This window comes from Hydra viridissima, unplaced genomic scaffold, assembly GCF_058129835.1.
Source record: "Hydra viridissima isolate aposymbiotic clone 2 unplaced genomic scaffold, HvirCarnegie_v1 scaffold_13, whole genome shotgun sequence".
NCBI classification, from domain to species: domain Eukaryota; kingdom Metazoa; phylum Cnidaria; class Hydrozoa; order Anthoathecata; family Hydridae; genus Hydra; species Hydra viridissima.
In genome coordinates, this window is record NW_028324312.1 from 6,273,766 (window position 1) to 6,295,078 (window position 21,313).

General features: G+C 30.6%; 2 protein-coding genes and 1 long non-coding RNA gene across 4 annotated transcripts; 1 reads left to right on the forward strand and 2 right to left on the reverse strand.

Annotated features, from left to right (window-relative positions):
• The first annotated feature begins 6,986 nt into the window (after nt 1-6,986).
• Nucleotides 6,987-7,669, forward strand: LOC149880185 (uncharacterized). 2 transcript variants are annotated; one of them, XM_090070172.1, is made up of 3 exons: nt 6,987-7,232; nt 7,326-7,441; nt 7,522-7,669. In XM_090070172.1, the coding sequence occupies exons 1-3, from the start codon at nt 7,168-7,170 to the stop codon at nt 7,647-7,649; spliced, it is 309 nt and encodes a 102-aa protein (XP_089926298.1). In that variant the 5' UTR covers nt 6,987-7,167; the 3' UTR covers nt 7,650-7,669. The 2 variants fall into 2 exon arrangements, with proteins under 2 accessions (XP_089926298.1, XP_089926299.1); XM_090070173.1 differs by having other exon boundaries at nt 7,525-7,669.
• A 1,904-nt stretch (nt 7,670-9,573) lies between these two features.
• On the reverse strand, nt 9,574-11,958 carry LOC145195153 (uncharacterized). Its single transcript, XM_080072943.2, has 4 exons — nt 11,156-11,958; nt 10,464-10,989; nt 10,067-10,278; nt 9,574-9,974 (listed from the first exon to the last, which is right to left on the reverse strand). The coding sequence occupies exons 1-4, from the start codon at nt 11,510-11,512 to the stop codon at nt 9,624-9,626; spliced, it is 1,446 nt and encodes a 481-aa protein (XP_079929069.2). The 5' UTR covers nt 11,513-11,958; the 3' UTR covers nt 9,574-9,623.
• A 4,613-nt stretch (nt 11,959-16,571) lies between these two features.
• Nucleotides 16,572-20,275, reverse strand: LOC149880186 (uncharacterized). The gene is made up of 3 exons (XR_016446258.1): nt 20,040-20,275; nt 19,142-19,229; nt 16,572-19,065 (listed from the first exon to the last, which is right to left on the reverse strand). It is a non-coding gene; the product is annotated as an uncharacterized LOC149880186 (long non-coding RNA).
• Between the last annotated feature and the right edge of the window lie 1,038 nt (nt 20,276-21,313).

The window sequence follows — 21,313 nt, forward strand, 5'->3', positions numbered from 1 at the left end:
CTGAATTTGTCACAGGCAGCACAATCAAGTGTTTTAAATTCTAGCAATAAGCACATCGTCAGAACAATCATTTTCAACTGCTTGAAGAATACTGGAGGGTAGAAGGACCTAACTTCATCCAGATTGTGTCAATGCATTCTTTTCCTGCATGGTTTGAAAAAAGAAATGGATGTGTTAACTTTTTTCAACCATGAACAGTTCTAATTTTTGTATTAATAAAAAGTATATTAAAGTATAAAGATTTTGTAAGTGAATTATTATTTCTGATGCGGTTACTGGATAGGGGAGAAGCAGAAGCGATAGGGATGAGAATGGGCTGGGGATGGGGACAAACCTGATGCGAATGGGGTGGGGATAGTTTTGTCCCCGTGTCACTCTCTATGCTCTACTATATGATTGGAAGTTGTTGTACACACGCTTGTAAAGAGCTGTCCTTGGCTATCATATTTATTTACGTTTTAACTAATTATCAGATATTAGCCGCGCTCATCTTAATGCATAAGTGCAAGCAATTCCTCGGTCTTTAAATTTTTTAAAAAAAAATTTACGCATTTAGATAGAGTAGAAAATTTTAAAAAGGCGTCGCACATTTCTTATTTTTGCATTAAACAAAAGCAAAGGAACAAAAGCCATCAAACTTTTCACGTTTTTTTTCGTTTACTCTTTTCGTCTAAACCAGTTTACTAATCTATTTTATGTTGTTTTAACAAAAACTGCAGATAGAACAAAGACGCAAATTGTTTTATAAAAAAAGTATTTATTATATTGTTTTATCTCCAAATCAAGGTGTGGTAATTTAGACACTTGCACTTTAAGTGTTTTAAAATAATTACTCTTAAACTGTAGTAGAAAGTAATCGAAAATTGTGTAAATTTATAATGTTTGTGTTGTTTATGTTCTGCCGCCTCATTTTAAACTAAGTAGTCTCCAGCTCTCATTTTAAGCTAAGTAGTCTCCAGCTCTCATTTTAAGCTAAGTAGTCTCCAGCTCTCATTTTCAAATTATGAATTTAATTTTTTTAGTTCAGAAAAACACATAGAACAAAGTAATTATAACTTCGCGTTTAAATAGGCTTACTAAGAAGTTTCAGGGAACGCATGTCCATCGTGAGTAAAGAAAAATATGAAATGTCCGACATTCTTGTTCCCTATATCTCACATACTCATGTTTCCTGTGGCTTTTGGATATCCTGACCAACTTATATTACCTTTTTGCCTCTTTATTTGATCAATAGCAGTTTATCTTATCAAGTCAGCGTGATTTTACCGGCGTACAGATTTCAACAAATTATAAGCTACTTTTCTTGATTAAATTTTTTTAATTTTTAGGAAATTTCTTTTTTTTTATTTATTATTTTACTTAATTTTATATATCAAGACAAAAAACTTAGGTCCGTTGGAATTGGATGGTGATCTTTAGTTAGAATGCCTGCTTTTGATCAACTAGTAAAAATTTTTTTTTAAAAAAAATTTTCAAATGCAAACCATTTTGAGTTTTACTGAACTTTAGAGTTTTATTCATTTCTGTTTGATGTTTTAAGAAATGCAGCTCCGATCTTACTATTGGTTGGAATAAATGTAGCTTCAATCGCATTCTTGGTACTTTCATTTTTACTCCTTTAATACAACCCCCTGAAATTTCAGCTTAAGTTTAACTAGTTTAAAGTTTTTTATTATTTATTCTTAGATCATAAAATCATTAATAAAGAAGCGCAACATTATACAGCAGATAATTTAAATCTTTGTAAACTACTAATGTATTACTACTATACCACAGTACCGGTGTAAAGTTTATAAAAATTAAGGTACAGTTGTGTAGCGTGGTACAGCTTTAGTTAATGGAATAGGCCACGATGTACCATGTTATACGCCTTCATACGTTGGATGATGCATAGGCTAAACCAAGTTCTAGAAATTAAAGTTTTTAACCACTTTTAGTAACTAAAAGAAATCACTGGATTCACAAAGAAATTATAAAAATTACGGAGGTTTCCGATTGTTTTAAATTTAGCACTGAAATTGTAGCACACTTGTACTGCAAATCAGCAAGATTTGGAAAGATATTGCAAAACGCATGCTTAGAAGTGAACTTGATGGAGGAAAATGACAGGAGAGCGTTAATTCATCACCCTCGTCATAATGATCCTGATGATATCATCAGGATGGCCATCATGATGGTTATGACAATAATCATCATGGTCATCATAATTTTAGCTTGAAAAGAGTTATTAAAATATATGTATGGAAAAATTTAAAATCTGTGCGTGCTAAAAACGAGCCACAAGCAATAATCGGGAGAAAGTTTACAGGTGCAAAAACATGTAGATAGAAGAGGCAGTAAAATCTTGTATCAACCACAGTGTGCAAGAATATAAGATTTAAAAGACATGATTGTATCCACAAGTCAAAGATAGAGAAACAATAGAAGAATGGGCAGAAAGATCAAATATGTTGAGTAATCACTTTGTTAGAGAACGCTGATATAACTGAATTTAAAATACAAATAGCTTTGGTTTTTCTAGGTGAGAAATGTCTCTCTTGTTGTATTTTTACTAGGGTTCATTATCGAAATTGCAAATTTCGAAAATTTTCGATTAAAACGGTACCGAAATACTTCTTTCTTTTCGAAATCTATAAAAACTTATGAAAATAATCGAACTAGCCAAATTAATTTCGAAAATAAAAAAGGAATTTCGAAATGTGAAATTAATTTCGAAATAAAAAAATGCACTTCGAAAAGTGAAATTAATTTCGAAAGAAAAAACGGAATTTCGAAATGTGAAATTAACTTCGAAAAAAAAAAGTGTATTTCGAAAAGTGAAATTAATTTCGAAAGAAAAAACAGAATTTCGAAATGTGAAATTAACTTCGAAAAAAAAAAGTGTATTTCGAAAACTGATTTTAATTTCGAAAGAAAAAACAAAATTTCGAAATGTGAAATTATTTTCCAAAGAAAAAAAAGAGTTTCGAAAAGTGAAATTAATTACAAGAAGAAAAAAAAGAATTTTGGAAAGTTAAATTTATTCCAAAAAGTAATTTTAATACCTTATATTTTATTTGCATAATAATATTAAAATAACCGGGTGCCTAAATAATTTACCACGGGGTTTTTCGGCAAGTATACCTTTTATTATATATATATATATATATATATATATATATATATATATATATATATATATATATATATATATATATATATATACATATATATATATATATATATATATATATATACATATATATATATATATATACATATATATTTATGTATGTATATATATATTATATATATATATATAATAATTTGCCATATATACATATATATGAATAATATATATAGACATATTATACATATATATATATATATATATATATATATATATATATATATATATATATATATATATATATATATGGCAAAATAATACAATCTTGGTAAATTTAAGGTGGCACACAACTGAAAACAAGTTGTTTTTTTTAGTAATCAAAATTATGATTTTTTTTTTTTTTTGATGAGAATAAATTTATATTAAAATGAAATAAAAAACAGCTAATTTTTTTTTTTCATTTTACTATCCATAATGGCCAAAAATGTGTTGTAAAACACGTGTTTTTAGTAAATCTTTAAAACCTAATAACTTGATTTTGCCTAAACAACTCGAACTAAAATTTTGAGTTATGTAACAAAAAGATTGCTAAGGTATAAATATAATTGTTTGAAATCGCTGTAAATCTCATCTAAATAATCCCAAGAGAGTAATTAGCCGTTTACATTGCAACAATGGTTTCATATACGTGCGTTACAGGCCTTAAAGGAATTGCATATTATAACTTTTAAATTATATCATTTAGGAAAAGCGCACGAACTTTTATGTAAATTCTTTAAATTTTATAAAGTTCTATAAAGTTCTATAAAAATTCTAAATCTAAAGTTTAAACTTACGTTATGCAAATTTAAAATTAAAGTGTTTAAACTGGTGTTGTTATCGACTAAGACTAAATCGATTAAAAGTCGAAATTAGTCGACTTTGAAAAATCTAAGAGTCGATGTAATCGACTTTGGATTTTCTACTAATCGACTAAAAGTCGATTTAGTTAAATAGTAGTACTTATACATGTATTTCTAATATCTTTTTATTTGATTGAACATTATAAATCTTTTTAATTTTATTTTGTTAACAAAAGCAAATATGACTGTTGAATAGAATGTAGTTTTTTCAGAGCCGGAATAAAATATTTACTCCCTTTCCTTTCATATTAAATTAGAAATTAAAATATAGCATCTCCCTCCATCATATTAACTATTGAATGAAGATGCTTTTAAGCATCTTCATTCAATAATTAATAAGTAAAAATTTGAATAGTAAAAATTTTAAAAGTTCTACGTTCAAAATTTACAATTTAAATTGTAAACAAAAACACTTTAGTAGCTTTTGCTATAGGTAGGTTTTATTCACTTTGAAAGGGCTAATATTTTATATGAAACATTTCACCGTGTAGAGGTAAGTGGTCATTCGCAAATTATGTCACGCAAAAAACTTTTCACATCCCCCTTCTCCCTTTTCCACAAAATGTCACAAAATATCAAACCCCTATCTTATCCTTAGCGTTTTAATCCCTGTAAAAGAACCTTTGGGGTTCTAATCCCTGCAAAAATATTTCGAAGCAAATTTTAGAATTTCGAAGGTAAAAAATCGTTTCGATATTATTTTCAGAATTTCGAAATCGCAAAAACATTTCGAAGCAAATTTTAGAATTTCGAAGGTAAAAAATCGTTTCGGTATTATTTTCAGAATTTCGAAATCGCAAAAATATTTCGAAGCAAATTTTAGAATTTCGAAGGTAAAAAATCGTTTCGGTAATATTTTTAGAATTTCGAAATCGCAAAAATATTTCGAAACAAATTTGACAATTTCGAAGGTAAAAAATCGTTTCGATGCAAAATTAATTAGTTTGAAATTATTTCGAACTTACCGAAACAAAAATAGAGTTTCGAAAACTTTTTTTTTTATCGAAAATTCAACTTTTGCTTCCGTGAAGAACCTTAATTTTTACGCTTAAAGAGGAGGAGTAAATTATGTCAAGTAAATTATGTCAAGTAAATTATGTCAAGTAAATTATGTCAAGAGCTGATGATGTAAAACTTGTGATAATTTTACCAGCTAATCAACAAAATCTCCAATTCCAAAAGGTTATTATTGCAGCGAACTGATTTAGACGACCATTATAACGAAAGCGATGAATATTAACAACCTTTTCCTGAATAGAGAAATAGAATAAAGAGCAATTACTGATCGATATTACGCTAACGTTGCTGAAATGACCAGTTATCAAATTGATGTAATATTGAGCAGTCTGATCGATATAAATATTTTTTTTAGGTAAAAATATGTATAAACAAGTATTAGAAAAATCAATTCGAAATGTAATTTTGTGATTGTTTTTCACCACATGGTACATTAAGTAAATTCTATCAAAATGTACACCAATAACCACACTACCGCTTTTTTCTTTTTGATGGTATTATATCGGTTTATAACTACTTGACAGAAAAAAATTTTGTTTTCTACATTTAGTCACGTGAGCATGCTCAGTTAGTAATTTACTTTTCCCGCAGCTTAGTTTTTCCCATTATGTCTTGGAAAAAATTAATTTCAAATCAACTTTTTCCCATGAAAAATTTTTCATGGGAAAAAGTTGATTTATGTTGAAGTTAGAAAAGCTGCTCCTTTCGCTATTTCGCGAGGTTAGAATTATTTTGTTCTATCTCCAATTTTAAAAGTTGGGAGAAAATGAGTTATTAATTTTAGTTAGTAATAATAACTTTTAAAATACGCATTATTTTATAATTTTTTTTCTAAATAATTTGCTTAAACATAAATTGATTAAAGCATAAGTTATTACTTCTTTAAAAATAAAAGCTAAAACTTTAAACAATTTTTACTTTTAGAAAAATCAAAAACTTTCTCCCAACATTTAAATTTGGAGATAGAACAAAATAATTCTAACCTCGCGATTTGTTTTTAAAAACAAACAGCGAAACGAGCAGCCAATCACCTTGCTACAATTTTCGAAAAATAAAAAAATGTTTTATATACCGAGATATTAGTTATTTTTACATTTAATATACATTTAAGGTAAACAATAAAATTATTTCAAAAAGTATTTTATTTCCCTATACAATTAGAGAAGACCTATTTCTTCTCAAAATCGTTTGCTAAAGATCTCCATTCATTTTCGCTTTTTGGATAGCTAATATATTCCCTAGCCAGCAAAATAGTCCATATAGCAATAGAGGTTTCGATTATCATTCTTCCTATGGAAGTCAGACTTATTTGAAACATACCAGTTAGGTCTCATGGTTGTGAAATCACTTCAAAATTGTTTCTTTAAAGTGACCATTAATCGTTCACTCGCTCCAATCGTTTCGCGTCTGAGGGAAGATTTTGTAGTCGCTAGTGCAATTAGACTTAACAAATATTCATACTTTGTAGATGGCATTCTAAAAAACTTAAAAGAGTATCCGTGATCGAAAAGTTCCATATCTTTTATAAATAAATTGAATGCTCCTTTTGTTTTTCTTTCTCTAAATAATTTTCTGACCCATATACTTTTTTATACTTTTTTATTCTTTCGATTTTTTAAATAACAATATTAACAAGTATAAAGCTTTTCTGCTAAGAATCGATAAAACCGCCATTTGTATTATTTAGCTATCATTATTTAAAAGTGAAAGTTAAAATAAAGCAAGTTTGTCCAGTGCAAGTGGAAATGAATATATCCCATCCGATCTGTCCAAATTCCTTTTTTTTTCCCCACCCCTGAAGGAGGTGACTGAGAAAAAAAAAGGAATTTGATTATCTACTTACATTTACTGTGCATCTGACGTATGCCATACGTTTAAGCAACATCATGACGCATGCCACACGTGTAAGCAACACATGTTATCATTATTTACAAGTGTAAATAAATATTTGAACTTTTTTAACCGTACGGTCAATAACCAAAATTTCACCATTCGTTCAATAACCGGATACCCGGGTACCCACCTACTGTGTAGTGAAAAGAACAAAACTATAATGTTCAAAATTTATTGTGAAAAAGAGAAGTTTTTTTTACTTTATTAGAAAGTAGTAATACTATATGTAAATAATCGTATTGAGTAATGGATAATGCAATGGATGATGGATGGATTTATGGAAATACGATGGATAAATTAGGTTTTCAACGGTAATGAGTAATTTCCTTGTTTTATTTTTGAATAAATTGTTTTGTACTTTTAATCAAAAAATAAAATAATAAACTGAAAACTTTTTTCAATAGAAATGTTTTCGAAATATTTGATGGTGAAGAATCTGGCAATCGCCACGTGTTGGATAGTGACGATGATGATTTTTTACCAGAGAGTGAAGTGGCAGCTTCGGATTTTGATGATACTGGTTATTTACAATTCTATTTTCTATTATGCAACAATGATTTTGAAATATAATGTTTTATATATTGTGTATATTTTTATAAGAAGTTGATGAGAATGCACTCGGCGAAGATGAAGAAAGTGAAATAGAAGATGATGATGAAGAAGATGCAGAAAGTGAATTAGAAACGCCAGTTAGTGGGCCAACTATGATAGCAAAAGATGGTACTTAGTGAACTGAGATACCAAAAAGTGAACATCAAGTTGCAAGGCATAATATTATGCGACAGAGGTGTGGGCCTAAAAGAAATACGAACATGCTGTCAATTCTAGACACATTCAAATTATTTTTCACTCCAGAAATGGCTGATATCATTATACTTCATACGAATAAAAAAGCAAACTCAACATATACAACATATAATGAAAAAAATCCAATGAAAAAACAACTTGTGTGGCAAAATCCTGAACTTGAGGAATTTTATGCATTCCTGGCTATTTTGATAACCTCTGGCGCCAACAACTCAAATACTGACAATACAAAAGATATGTGGAGTCGTAATCATATCTATTGTATCGTGCAGCAATGGGCATCAATCCTTTTTGGAACATCATTCGTTTTATTTGATTTGACGATGCCAATACTCGTGCTCAACGCATGGAGATTGATAAAGCTGCTCCAATACGAGACATTTGGACAATGCTTAATAGTAATTTAGCAAAACATTACAACCCAACAGAGCACCTGACCATCGACGAGCAACTTTACCCATATCGGGGTCGAACTAAGCTCACTCAATGTATTCCATCAAAGCCAGCCAAGTATGGAATTAAAGTATGGTGGATATGTGATGCAGAAAACTCGTATCCCCTCCCAGGTCAGACTTACACTGGAAAATCAAGCGCCGGTCATGAGAAAAATGTTGGTGAGAGAGTTGTAAAAGACTTGGTAGTACAATACAAAGGATCCGGTAGAAACATTACAATGGACAATTACTTCACTACTCTGTCATTGGCAAAATCTTTACTATCCTGGGATCTAACAATTGTTAGCACTTTAAAGAAAAATTAGACATGCATTCCACCAGCAATGACTGCATTGAAAACACGAGAAGAATTATCCACCGTGTTTGGCTTTCATGAAAAAGTAACCATGTGTAGTTATGTGCCCAAAAAAAACAAAGCAGTGATTATGCTATCATCAGTGCATCAGGTAGCAAAGATCGGTGATGATGCAAAGAAAAAACCAGAAATTATTGAATTTTACAACTGGTCAAAAGCTGGTGTTGACACAATGGATAAAATGCTTGGCAGATATACTACTAAAAGATTAACTCAAAGATGGCTTCTAGCATTTTTCTACAATATTCTCGATGTTACCTGCCTTGCAGCATATATCCTTTATTATGAGAATAGTAAAGTGCTTCCAAAAAAATCATATGAGCGACGATTGTTTTATCGGCAACTGGGCAGAGAGCTGCGTACTCCGTTTGTTGAAAAACGTTCGCATAATCCACAAATCATGAGGCAGTTTACTACGAAAGTGGCAATTGAAAGTTTTTTTGGTCGAGCAATAAATCCATATGTGCAACCAACAGCATCTAAATCTTCTAAACCCCAGGCACAACTCGATTCAACCAGAAGGAAAAAGATTACTGGGGTATGCCATGTTTGTCTCACCAGCGAATTTAAAAAACGTCGCAAAACTCGAAAATCATGTTCGATGTGAGTTCCCTATTTGTGATGAGCATTGTGTTTCAACCACGACATGTGAGGAGTGTGTTAAATAATTAACTTATTTGTTATTTTTTATGGCAATGTGTTTAAATAAAAAAAATACTTTAATAAACAGTCTTATTATTGTGTATAAACCCGGCTTTCATTTATAATAACTTAAGTGAGTACCGGGGTACCCGGTTATTGAACGGAGGAGGTATCGAGTTTGATAGTTAATAACTGCTATTGAATGATTGATTCCAAAAAATTTTGACGAAAAAGTGGTGTCAAACTGCTTCAACTTTGGGGATCCGAGCAGTCATAAAAATATTTTAAAGGGACGTTAACAAATTCTACTTTGGAAACTGGAATGGATACCCGGGTACCCGGTTATTGACCAGACGGTTAAACATACATCAGTATTCCTTTTAATAAACAGAATTGTTTAAAGTAATATTTATTTCCCTTACAAACAGCAAGTTTATAAGTTTTCATAAGCATGTTAATCTTAACTCTTCTGCTCTTTTTTTTATTAGCTTTGCAACAAATATATACTCGCTGCGAGTGCTAAAAATTTGTGCAGAAACTCTTGTCGCCATCCGATGTTGGACCATTATAAAAACAATGGCTAAGTTTTCTTCTTCCAGAAACTCTTTAATTAAATTTTCTGGTGCACTTAAAGTATTTCCATAAACCTCAGTGAAAATATCTGGTAAATACACAGTTCGCATATAGGGAGCTTTCATATCTACAGGTATTTGAACTTCCTCTGTTCCCCATTCAGAAATGTATAACTGTACAGCCCACTCTATTAGTGGTGGGATGTAAGAATGAAGATGGTCCTTAAATAAGAAATTCAATTTATGATCTATATATGCACTTATTTTTCTTTTCTATGTTATTAGCTAAACTGAGTTTATAATTAACTGCTTACCAATCCCCCAATACTTTCCATGAATTCATTAACAGCATAGCCAGCTGTGAGCATTGGACTATAATTTTTTGTTCCTTGCATAAAAAATCTTTCTTGAAAACTCCCATAAGTCAAATGTGAGATCCATGATGGCTGCATTTTATCATGCAGCTTTTTATTTACACACATAATGGCACAACTTTTGGGTGTGTAATACCATTTGTGTAGATTGCCTAAAGTGAAATAAAAGTATTCAGTAGATACGCTATGGACAGCAAGTTGCGCCCAGTTAATCTTAAAATAATATGAAGAGTTATTTACAATATAATGCATAACTCACAAACATATAGAAAAGTTAAAAGCTCAAAGTAAAAAACTTATTCAGTAAAGAACAAAAATACTACATCAAGTTAAATACCTAAGTAAACATCAATGTTATAAGCATCTATGTTTAAATAAAGTTGCCCTGGTGCATGAGCACCATCAACTATTGATATAACATTATACTTTCTGCATATTACTCCCAGATCTTGAATTGGTAAGACTAAAGAAGATGCACTGGTTATATGATCAAACACTGCTAATTTCACATTTGGGTATTTTAAAAAAGTTTCTTCGAAAAGTATGCATATGTCATTTTTTGAAATTATTGGAAAATGTAAATCTAGATCAATAACTTTAACATCATATTCCTTAGCAAGCACATCAATGGCTTTAGCAACAGCACCATAAGCTAGACTGCGCATACAAAGAATAGCATCATCTTTATTCAAGTAACGTAGTAAAGAACGGAGTGAACATGTAACAGCTTCAGTAACATTTTCAACAAACACAAGATTATTAGGTTCACAATTGACAGCTTTTGCAACAGCCAAACGACTTTCTTCATAACTCTTATGCAGGGTTATACGATTGAAAAGATCTGGACAATACTCTAGCTGTTTCTAAATAACAATTAGTCTATTATAACTGTTAGCATTAAATGTATTTATTTATGTGTGCATGTGCATAAATTATTAAATGTGTTTATTTATGTATGCATGTGCATAAATTATTTACAGCAACATTAACCAGGAGTTAATTGGAGAAATGCTAATAAATCAGTTTTACCTGCACATTGAACTGATACTGCTGAACCTTAACAGGAACTGTCCCATAGGAGCCATAATTAACAATAGTGTACGATCTTTTCTTAAAAAAAAAAGGATTTGATGGAAGTAACACAAAAAACTCTCTTCTTATCCAAATGCCACAGTTTAAATATGGTTTCAGTAGGTTATGAAAAAATTTAATAAAAAAATTCTTGGATTTCCCAGACATGCTTAACTTTCTTGCTATATCCCATCCAATTTTTGTGCATACAACAACTCCTCCGACCCAAAGTATAATCTGCAGTTGGTTTTCATTAAGATAGAGAAGATCAAAAAGTTTAGTGCTTGAAATAGAATTCTTGACCAGTTTTGACATGTTTGGATATTAACCACAACTTTTATTTCATCTAATAAAATCTAAATGTTTATCATTCATATGATAATAGATTCAAGACCGAAATACAAACTGTGTCTATTTTGTGGCTAAGTCTTTTTTGATATTAAAACGTACTAGCGGCAGGTTTTGATATTGTACTTGTAAACTTCATGAGTTCAGAAACAGCAAATGAATTTCAATAACTTTTTTATATCAGAAGTCTTTGATAAAAACTCTAATTATTGTTGTTACTAATTACTTTACCTTACATTGTCGTAGACACGAGATAACTTGAACTTAGCGGCTGTTTCTATAGACAAGGGATAGCCCATTTGCCGAGATCTCGGCAAAAAACAGTGAGATCTCACTTGCCGGACTAGCTCGTTTAATCATATAAAAGCAAAATAAAATTAAGTTGAAATAAGGACGACGTCAAGATCTCGGTTATGGGCCTGTTTATATGAAAAGCGAGCTAGCCCGCTTTTCATATAAACAGGCCCATTAACAGCTCCTTAGTTAACAGAATAACTTGCTTTCTTGTAAAACGCGTAAATTTAAAACTTTTTATTTCACGGTTACCTCCATAGTTTTCGAAAGGAATGTTCTTACGACCGGACCCGTCGCTATGGAGAGGGGAGAAACAGGCATGGAAAAAAACTTTTTTCAAACCTTTGTTTTTTCGCTAGACAAATTGATTACCATATGTTTTTTTTTGTAAAAAAGCGATATTTCATATGCAAAAAAATGTTTCATAAGGTTTTTCTTTAAAAGACTTTTTTAGTAAAAAAATTCCTCTCAGAGTAAGTTAGCCTAGGCCTCGTTTATCTACACTACGGCAGAAAATCTTGACTCTTAGGATGATGTGCGCTTGGGTTCTGATGCGCAAAGTGATCTATTAAAAACAAGGATGTTCATGTACTTCTTTGAACATCTATAGCATATTCAAATCGGAAAAATTTAATACGTTTAATGCAGTTTTAAAGTTTTGGGACAACGTTTAATTCGTTCACGACAAGATTTTGCTAGTGCGAAGAGCAATCGAGGCAGTAAGCCTTTTTATACTATTACCTCAAATAAATCTGCAAACTCTCTTTTTTCCCAGAAATGGTGGAATATCCTTTGAAGCCTGGTCAAATACAACTATCAGGGTTTTTTTGCTTGCTTTACAAAAGAATATTCAAAAAGAATAAAATCGATATTTTGGAGAATCAAAATATAATTTCTGAATTCTTCTAAATTTTATATTTTATTACTTATCATCTTGCATTTACATGAGATCTGTAAAGTTTTAGAGCTCTAACTTTATTTTTGTGACTACACAAGCCACATTAAGTTTCAAAAATCATGATTTTTGGGTGAAAAAAGCCTATTTTTACAGTGCTTGTGTAGTCACAGTTTGAAAGATGCAGGCTAATCTTATGTTGAACCATGTACTACTAACCCTCATTAGTTAGAAAAAAATTGGGAGCAGTTTGAATAAAACAGTTAGTTAGGTTTGAAGTGAGTTCAAAGATCCGCAGTTGACACAATTTACCCATTTTTATGCGGTTTGACGCGGTTGACAAAGTCAAACAAAATACTGATCTAATCATTATGAAATGGGTCTAAATCGATCTCCGAACCCTTTACACACCTAATTAGACCAACAAAAATTCAAAATCGGTTAAAAAGTACCAATTATATGTTTAATTTTATTTATATATTATACTAGACATATTTTAACCACTAATTCTACAACATATTAACATTTTCTTTTCTTCCAGCCTTTCTTTTCTGGTCCACTGCTATGAGAAAATCTTGCCTCAGCTCTTCATCATGGCTTCCATCAACAAAGCCCTGTATAAGCTTAACAATCCTCTCTGCAACATCATTAGTTACAGGAATGTTAGAGATTAAATCCTTGGGCTTTGTGTAGCCAGACAATCTGTTCCACTTACTAGGTGGAATTATCATCCATTTAAGCTACTTTATCTTTATTTTAAGCTTTGTTTTTACTTTAAGCTACATCATCCATTTAAGCTACTGGCTATCCATTTTTAGAATGTTAAATATCAAAATGGATTCTGAATCAACAAACCCAGACAACCTGGGGCTCTCTTCTTCTTTGTCAACGAAACCTGATAAATTAACCTTCTTATACATTAATGACAGAGGATCTTTTTCCTTTGAATCATTTATCATCAGGGTTCTTTCAGCCATTTCAGTCTTTTCCTCATCTGATACTCCAGAATCCAGTAAACTAAATGGGATCAAAGTTGGATGAAGATACCATGTATAGTTTGCAATGCTATCGAGAAAATCGGCTGCAACATTAGGTCTGCTCTTCATGTATGACTTCATCTCCCAGATTGCTTCTATGTCATGTCTTGAAGAAATTGCAGTCTGAGACGAGGTTAAAAACCGCTTTGCATAATGCAATGCTGCAAACTAAGAGATGGCCTCAACTTCTCTTTTTATAGAAGCTATGTAAACAATACTGTCATTTGGCTCAGAATTTGCAGCTTCATGAAATATATAGCCTGTGCCATAAACCTTGATGATGAATTGCCCCAGGTTGTCGCACTTACAGTTGATCAATCTCTGGGGATAAATAGAATTGAACAATTTCTGCTAGCTCCCAATAATTACCTCTGGGTAATTTGTCTTCATCCAACAACTTTGCGATGATTACTAGGGATACTCTAGCAGCATTGTCAAGTTGTTGATATACTCCATATTTGAATTTGCAAAGTTTATTTTGTTCAATCTGAATAAGAGAAAACTCATCCAAAAGTTTCTTGAAGAGTTGATTATCTGGATCTGAGGGTGTCCTGAAGAGCTTTGCAACATTTTTAATGACACTCATAGACATGATGTCTGCAAGCAAGATGCATAACAGGTCTTCCAAGATAGATGTTTAAGCTGGAATTTACTCCTTTTTTTTTACCTGTATTTGACGCAGTGGTGTCAAATACTAGACCTTTAATGTCTTCTTTGAGTAAGTTTTCTTCTAAAATCTCAATAATCTTCTCAGTATGACAAGCTCCAGCAGAATCAGTGATAGGAGGTACTTCAAGCAAAAAATGTTTTCCATCACAAGTTACACTCAATGCTAAGCGCTCTCTTTTGTGTTTCTTTCCATAGTATACTCTTTGACTAGCTTACCATAATCATGAAGAATCATGCTTGATCCAGCCTTTGCTTTTAAAGCTTCCCTGGCTTCCTCCACTGTTTCCGGTATGACCTTTCTACAAATTCTGTGTATATTGGATTTTGACATACCTTTACTGGAAAGTCCACTTGTATCAGCCACCTGCTTTAAAATATTGGATTGAGCTCTGATGCTTACATGTTTAACCTTCGAAACAAAGACAGTATATCCTACTATGCCAGCAGATGTAGATGGTTGTGGATCTATCTCATCATTACTCAAATCTGTAGAATTAGAGGTGTCTGTTTCCTCTGAAGATACTTCTGTTTCACTTGAAGATGAAATCTGCAGCTCAGACTGATAACTCTGGTCATGATCTGCTCCAGACATTCTTACTCTTGCCTGTTGAGATCTTTGAGCAGAATAAATGTACCTTTCATCTTTCTTCCTAATGTACATTTTCCTGCAACTTCTTTGATCATTTATGAAAATGATATCTTATGCCTTGTCTACCTGAGATCTTTTCTTATCTTTCTCTAATATTTGTATCACATCACTGAGCATAACATCAAAAAGTACAGAAAAAATATTGTCTTTGAAAATTATAGTCTTTTCTTTAGTGTTTTGCCTTTTTTGAAGAGAAATCAGTAACTCCATCATTTTCTTCTGCACTTTGTCCACTCTATATATTGGAATTCCATCTTTTTCATAAATAGCAGTGACCTTTTTAATTAAACACTGACAATTTTCCTCACAAATGAGCTTGAAATCATTAGAGAATCCACAGCAGAGAAGGGTGTTATCTTTGATCTTAGGATTTTAGATCAGTATTTTGTTTGATTTTGTCAACCGCGTCAAACCGCATAAAAATGGGTAAATTGTGTCAACTGCGGATCTTTGAACTCACTTCAAACCTAACTAACTGTTTTATTCAAACTGCTCCTAATTTTTTTCTAACTAATGAGGGTTAGTAGTACATGGTTCAACATAAGATTAGCCTGCATCTTTCAAACTGTGACTACACAAGCACTGTAAATATAGGCTTTTTTCACCCAAAAATCATGACTTTTGAAACTTAATATGGCTTGTGTAGTCACAAAAATAAAGTTAGAACACTAAAACTTTACAGATCTCACTTTCTCACATATACGCAGCAGAAAAATGCTAGGAGCAGTCAAAATAAAATGTGACCCTGAAAACGGGACACCCTAATATATATATAAATATATATATATATATATATATATATATATATACATACATATATATATATATATATGTATATATATATATATATATATATATATATATATATATATATATATATATATATATATATATATATATATATATATATATATATATATATATATATATGTATATATATATAGTAAATCATGTTTAACTTTGTGTGAACTTATAAGGACATGTAGCAATAATATCGGTATAATTATGTCAATGTAGTATGTAAAACCCAAAGTTTTTTTTTTTTCCCAGGGAAGGTTTTTCTAAGGAAGTTCACACTTCTGTATAATTATGTAATATTATCGTAATATTATATTAATACCATCGTGTATCGTACAGAAGTCGGTTCATAATCGTTGCGGAACATAATTCAAAATTTCGTCTTTCAAGTTTGTTTAAAATTTGTTACAGGTAACGGTTTAATATGCATATTCAACAATTGAATCTAAGAATGGTGTGACAAATCTATAAAAAGTCGTTACGTAGGTACTCTTAGGCGCTACCTACGTAACGACTATAATTCTATTTAGCCTTTTCTAATATTTTGTCGTAATGAGTCCTATCAAAAATCGTGTTTTGATTCTATAATACGTCTGTAGTAAATCAAGGTAAATTGATGGTTTTTTAAAATAAGTTTAGTAATATACATAAACTAAAATTTGAAATATTTAATTGTTGTTTTTTTTTATTTTGTTTTGTTTTGTTTCCTAGATTTAGAAAAAAGCAGAAATTCGCAGGTGTTAAAAATGTTTTTTTTTAGTAGTTTATTATCTTAGATTTAACTTCAGATAAAAATAAAGTGCACCAAAATGCCTATTACTGTTTTATTTGATTTTATAGCGTTTTAATGAATAGCTAAAATTGAAAGATTTAAATTGAAATAAATGCTGCTATGGATTGAAAGAGTATCTTTTGAGAGTCAGATATATAAATCAGTAGAATACATAAATAATAAGAGATGAAACTCAAAAATAGAATTTTCTAAAAAGAGAAGTGAAATTCATATACCAGAACCATCAACATGCGGACGATAAGAAATTTGTTAATGATGAACACCCAAGGAAAACCAATACTAGCTCGATGAGTTCTTGGTAGTCATCTCTGATCTCTGACTCTTGAGTATGATTCTTTTCAGCATAGTCCTGGAGAATTGCAAAAGCTGTTTGATGAAAGGCTTTAGTTCAAATTTTTGAGAGTTGACACTTTACAACTCCCCAAGCAGCTTTAAATCTTTTGAAAATTAGAATGTGTGAAGAATTAGATGGTCCTCCGCACAAGGTGAATATTTTGGCCTAAATTATTTCCATGACATGATGACAGCAAACCAAACACAGGTAGCCGGTCATTATCCCCAACTCAAAAAGCTCAGGAAGAGTTTCCTACCCGAGTGAATCAACAATTGAAAGTTCTGTAAAATTCAGGCTTGATTGCTTCAGCATGCTCTTTCCAAGCTTTCTTTCGAACTTTGTGAATGGTAGTTTGCAAAAGTGGCATCATCAAGAAAAAAGAAATAAATAAAATACTGATGCACAATGCACAGATGTAAGCACATACAAGTACATAGTATTTATAGTTATTATGATCATAATTGCTTATTTAAAACAGAAAAGTATAATTTCCAAATGGAATAATTGAAAAACAAAGTGTTGGTCACCAACATCAGTTGTGACGATATTTGTAGCTAATAGGACAAAAAGGTATTGTATAATGTAGATGAGCACTGCTTTCTAGTTTAAATAAAGAAGTGAAATTTTATCTTTCAGTCAAACTATAGATTGGTCTTACCACCTAATAGAATGCCCCGAATTCAACGAAAGCTTCAGCGAAATTTTTTTGGACCACTCTATTGCACACGCTTCATGTTCCTGCAACTCTATTGCACACGCTTCACGTTCCTGCAACTCTATTGCACACGCTTCATGTTCCTGCAACTCACACAAATAGGAATATACTTTTTGAGTAATTTGTGATTTATAATTTTAATTTGCAATACTTTGGAATCGTATGCCATATATGGGTCGTGGGCCCCGCGTTTGCAAACTAAATCAGTTTTTGTTTTGTTTAATGTACTGCAGTAAGTTATCGAAATTTATTTATCAAAATTTTGTAAAGAGAACTGAGCTTTTTAACTGTATAACATTTTTTAAATACATTATTTAACAATCGTTTCAAAGCAAATGAGATTAACTTTTGCTGGTCTCAAGCAGTCTGACTATTGATTTCAAGCAGTCTGACTATTGAGAGATTAATGGTCAATAAACTTTTCATATCATACTCGTCATTGTTTCCTAAAATGAAGCGTAATGAGATTTCCAGGAACACATTTGTCTTGATTAAGTAAAAACAAATCAGCCGGAGAAAACAATACAACCAAAGTTTTTTGTGAATGTCCAACTCTGTTAAATACCAAGAATGTTTGACAATATTCTTGGTATTTAACAAGAGTTGTTCGTTGTCTTTTAACTTAGCATTGATCCCTGCCAAAAGTAATTACAAAAAAGAAAAAAGTTTTCATGCAGAAATATAACTTTCCAGTGTTATTTGCTACAGTATCAAACGCTGATTGTTCCCAAAGCGGCTTTTGTTTATCACGGGGGACAAATCAAATTCTTAAAAGTCCTGAAATTGAGTTAGCAATCTTATAGCTAAAAATTTTGGAAGATGAAGAATTGGTTTCTAGTTTCTATTTCAGAATATCTTCAAGAAAATTACAATACAACTCCTGGATACTGGATCCTGGATTTTCTGAACTCACAAACTTTTCAAATTGTCCTGATACGTGATTTAAAGCTTACAAATATTATTTTTATTCTCCAGAGGAAAGTTTTAGTGGACATCCATCATCATTATCCATTACATGCACATGAATTGAGGTTGCATAAAAAGATTCCACTGGATGTATTTTTACAAAGATGTATTTAAAACATTTGTTTCGTTTAAATTCAATTTTAATAAATTTGATGTTTCAGAGAAAAAATTTTTAAACACTTTTTTTGCTTTTAAAAATATGATTCATTTGTCCATAGTAAAATGGTCTGATGAAACTTTGGTCCTTGTTATCCTCCTGCATGTGTAGCTGCACCTCTCGGTGTTGTTAAAACCTTTTATAAACTCTCTAAAAGATTGGTTAGTTAAGATTAGTTCCCAAAAAACAGCATCCATTCAACGGTGGAAATATCTGGATGGAAAAGTTAACAAAGTTAGTAAAAATTGTAAACAATCACGAAGAAATTATTATTAATCATTAACTCTACCCTCTTGTTCCTTTATTTGACACGTTGAAAAAATTTGATGCTGATGTGAATAGATGCTTTGATAATATCCGTGACAATAGTTGAAGTGCTGAAATGAAATAAATGTGAAATAGTAATGCTGTGCTATGTAGACCACCAAAGCAAAGTTCAAAATTTTATTAGATGTCCGCTGAAAAAAATTTTTTTAGAATATTTTATCTTGATTATTTAGTTTTTTAGTAAAAATTGATGAATACCTTTTTTTTTTTAAGTAGTTTTCACTTTTACATTTTTTACACTTCGTATTTTTATCGGGGAAAAATTGAACAATTCAAAGTCTACAACTTCCAACTGGAAATTCTAATTGGAAACTTTTAACTGAAAAAAGACAAGCCATACACTTAGAACCCTTGCGTTTTTTTCTATAAAGTTTTTTTATTTTTAAAGTTTTTTATTAATTTTTTATTGTTATTTATCTGGTGCCACAACTCTTTCCTCGAAATTTATTATATACAAGATACGAAATCGTTGCAACATCTTTTTGTTACCCATTTAGCTAAAATACAAGAGGACCATGTAGAAATAAAAAGAAACTCCAAAAATGTTTGATGTACTTTTTACACAGCAACAAGGTGGGTTAAGCAGAATTTTCTCATTCTCTAAGAAAAGTTTTTTGAAAAATTTTTAAACAATTCATTTGAATTTTTGAACATTTTTTATCCTTCTGCATTTTTCGACAAACTTTGAAATGATAAACCGTTTTTAATTTTTTTATTTTACAAAAATCTTATATTTACAAACACATTACATTTATAAACAAATTTGTAAGTATTAGATATCTGAATCAATTTTAAAAGATTTTGTTTACAATAGAACATAAAAAAGTTTACTTTAGTTGATATATTTTTAATAAATTTACCCTTAAATTCAAACTGTACTTCCTTTCGCGGATGTTGTGAACTGATTTTGCGTCTTACATCGAATGACCAGTACACAAACAGCAACAATCCCCATGAGAGTTTTTTTTTTTAGAGCTAGACTATAAAAGGTTAAATCTCATATTTTATAAACGTATTTGAGGTGTAAAACATCCCGATGGTGAATCAATGATGGTAAAATGGTGGTTGCAAAATGACAATGACGAAATATTGTCATCATCAATTTGCAACCACCATTTTACCATCATTGATTCACCAACGGGATGTTTCCATCTTACATAGAGTAATCAACTGTATTAATATACGTTTGATTACTCTATGTTAGATGGTTTTATCAAAAAATTCAATTGAAAGAGTTTTGAAAAATTTATATCATTAGCCAAATATTGATTCTTATCTATTGATTAAATATTGATTCTTATTTATTGACAGTAATTTGGTTTTGTTAACAACTTTTGACTTTTACATTAATGGATAAGTTATTAGTGAAATTTTCAGATATGTAAGTTGTTTTTCAAAAGTAAAATATAATAACAATTGCAAAAGGAATAATATTTGAAGTTTTTACCCTACCACACTTTAGTATGTGTCTCAGTTAAAAATTCATTAATTTTCAAATGTATTCGTTTCTATTTGACTATCCTATCTAAAAAGTCTAACAACCTGAAAACACCGATCCATCAACTGTTTCATCGACTTAGTTTTGTGGTCAACATAAATAAATAGAAAAAAAAAAATTCCAATTCGAGATCAGAATGTTTTTTTTTTTTTAGATTATTTCAAAGTCTCTTTTAAACGTTTTGTAAATTTGCCGTTATAATTAGTACTCATCGCAACGTCATATGAATAATTAAAACCTTTGGAAGAAAAAAAAACTCTCAATTATGAATGTTTTTCTTCACGAGTTTTTGAATCGAATGAAACGTTTCGTTTTCATTTGATCTATAAATTCCTGCAAGAAGGATATATATTTGTGTTTTAATATATTTTGGTTACATTTTTTTATGCATCTGTCAGCGTGAGAAAAGGTTTTCGTTAAATGTCAAAGTTAGCTTTAGTTTTGTAATGTTAATTTGGTGTTGACTTTTAAAATGGACAATCTTCTGCATTTTTGAAAACATTATTTTATCACCGGAAGTATTTATCGTTCAATAAAAGACAAATTAAACTTGCCGGTAACCGATAACGTGAAATAATAAGTACTATTACATGGTAGAGTTGAAAACTAAACTTAAGTTGGTTGTCTATAACTGAT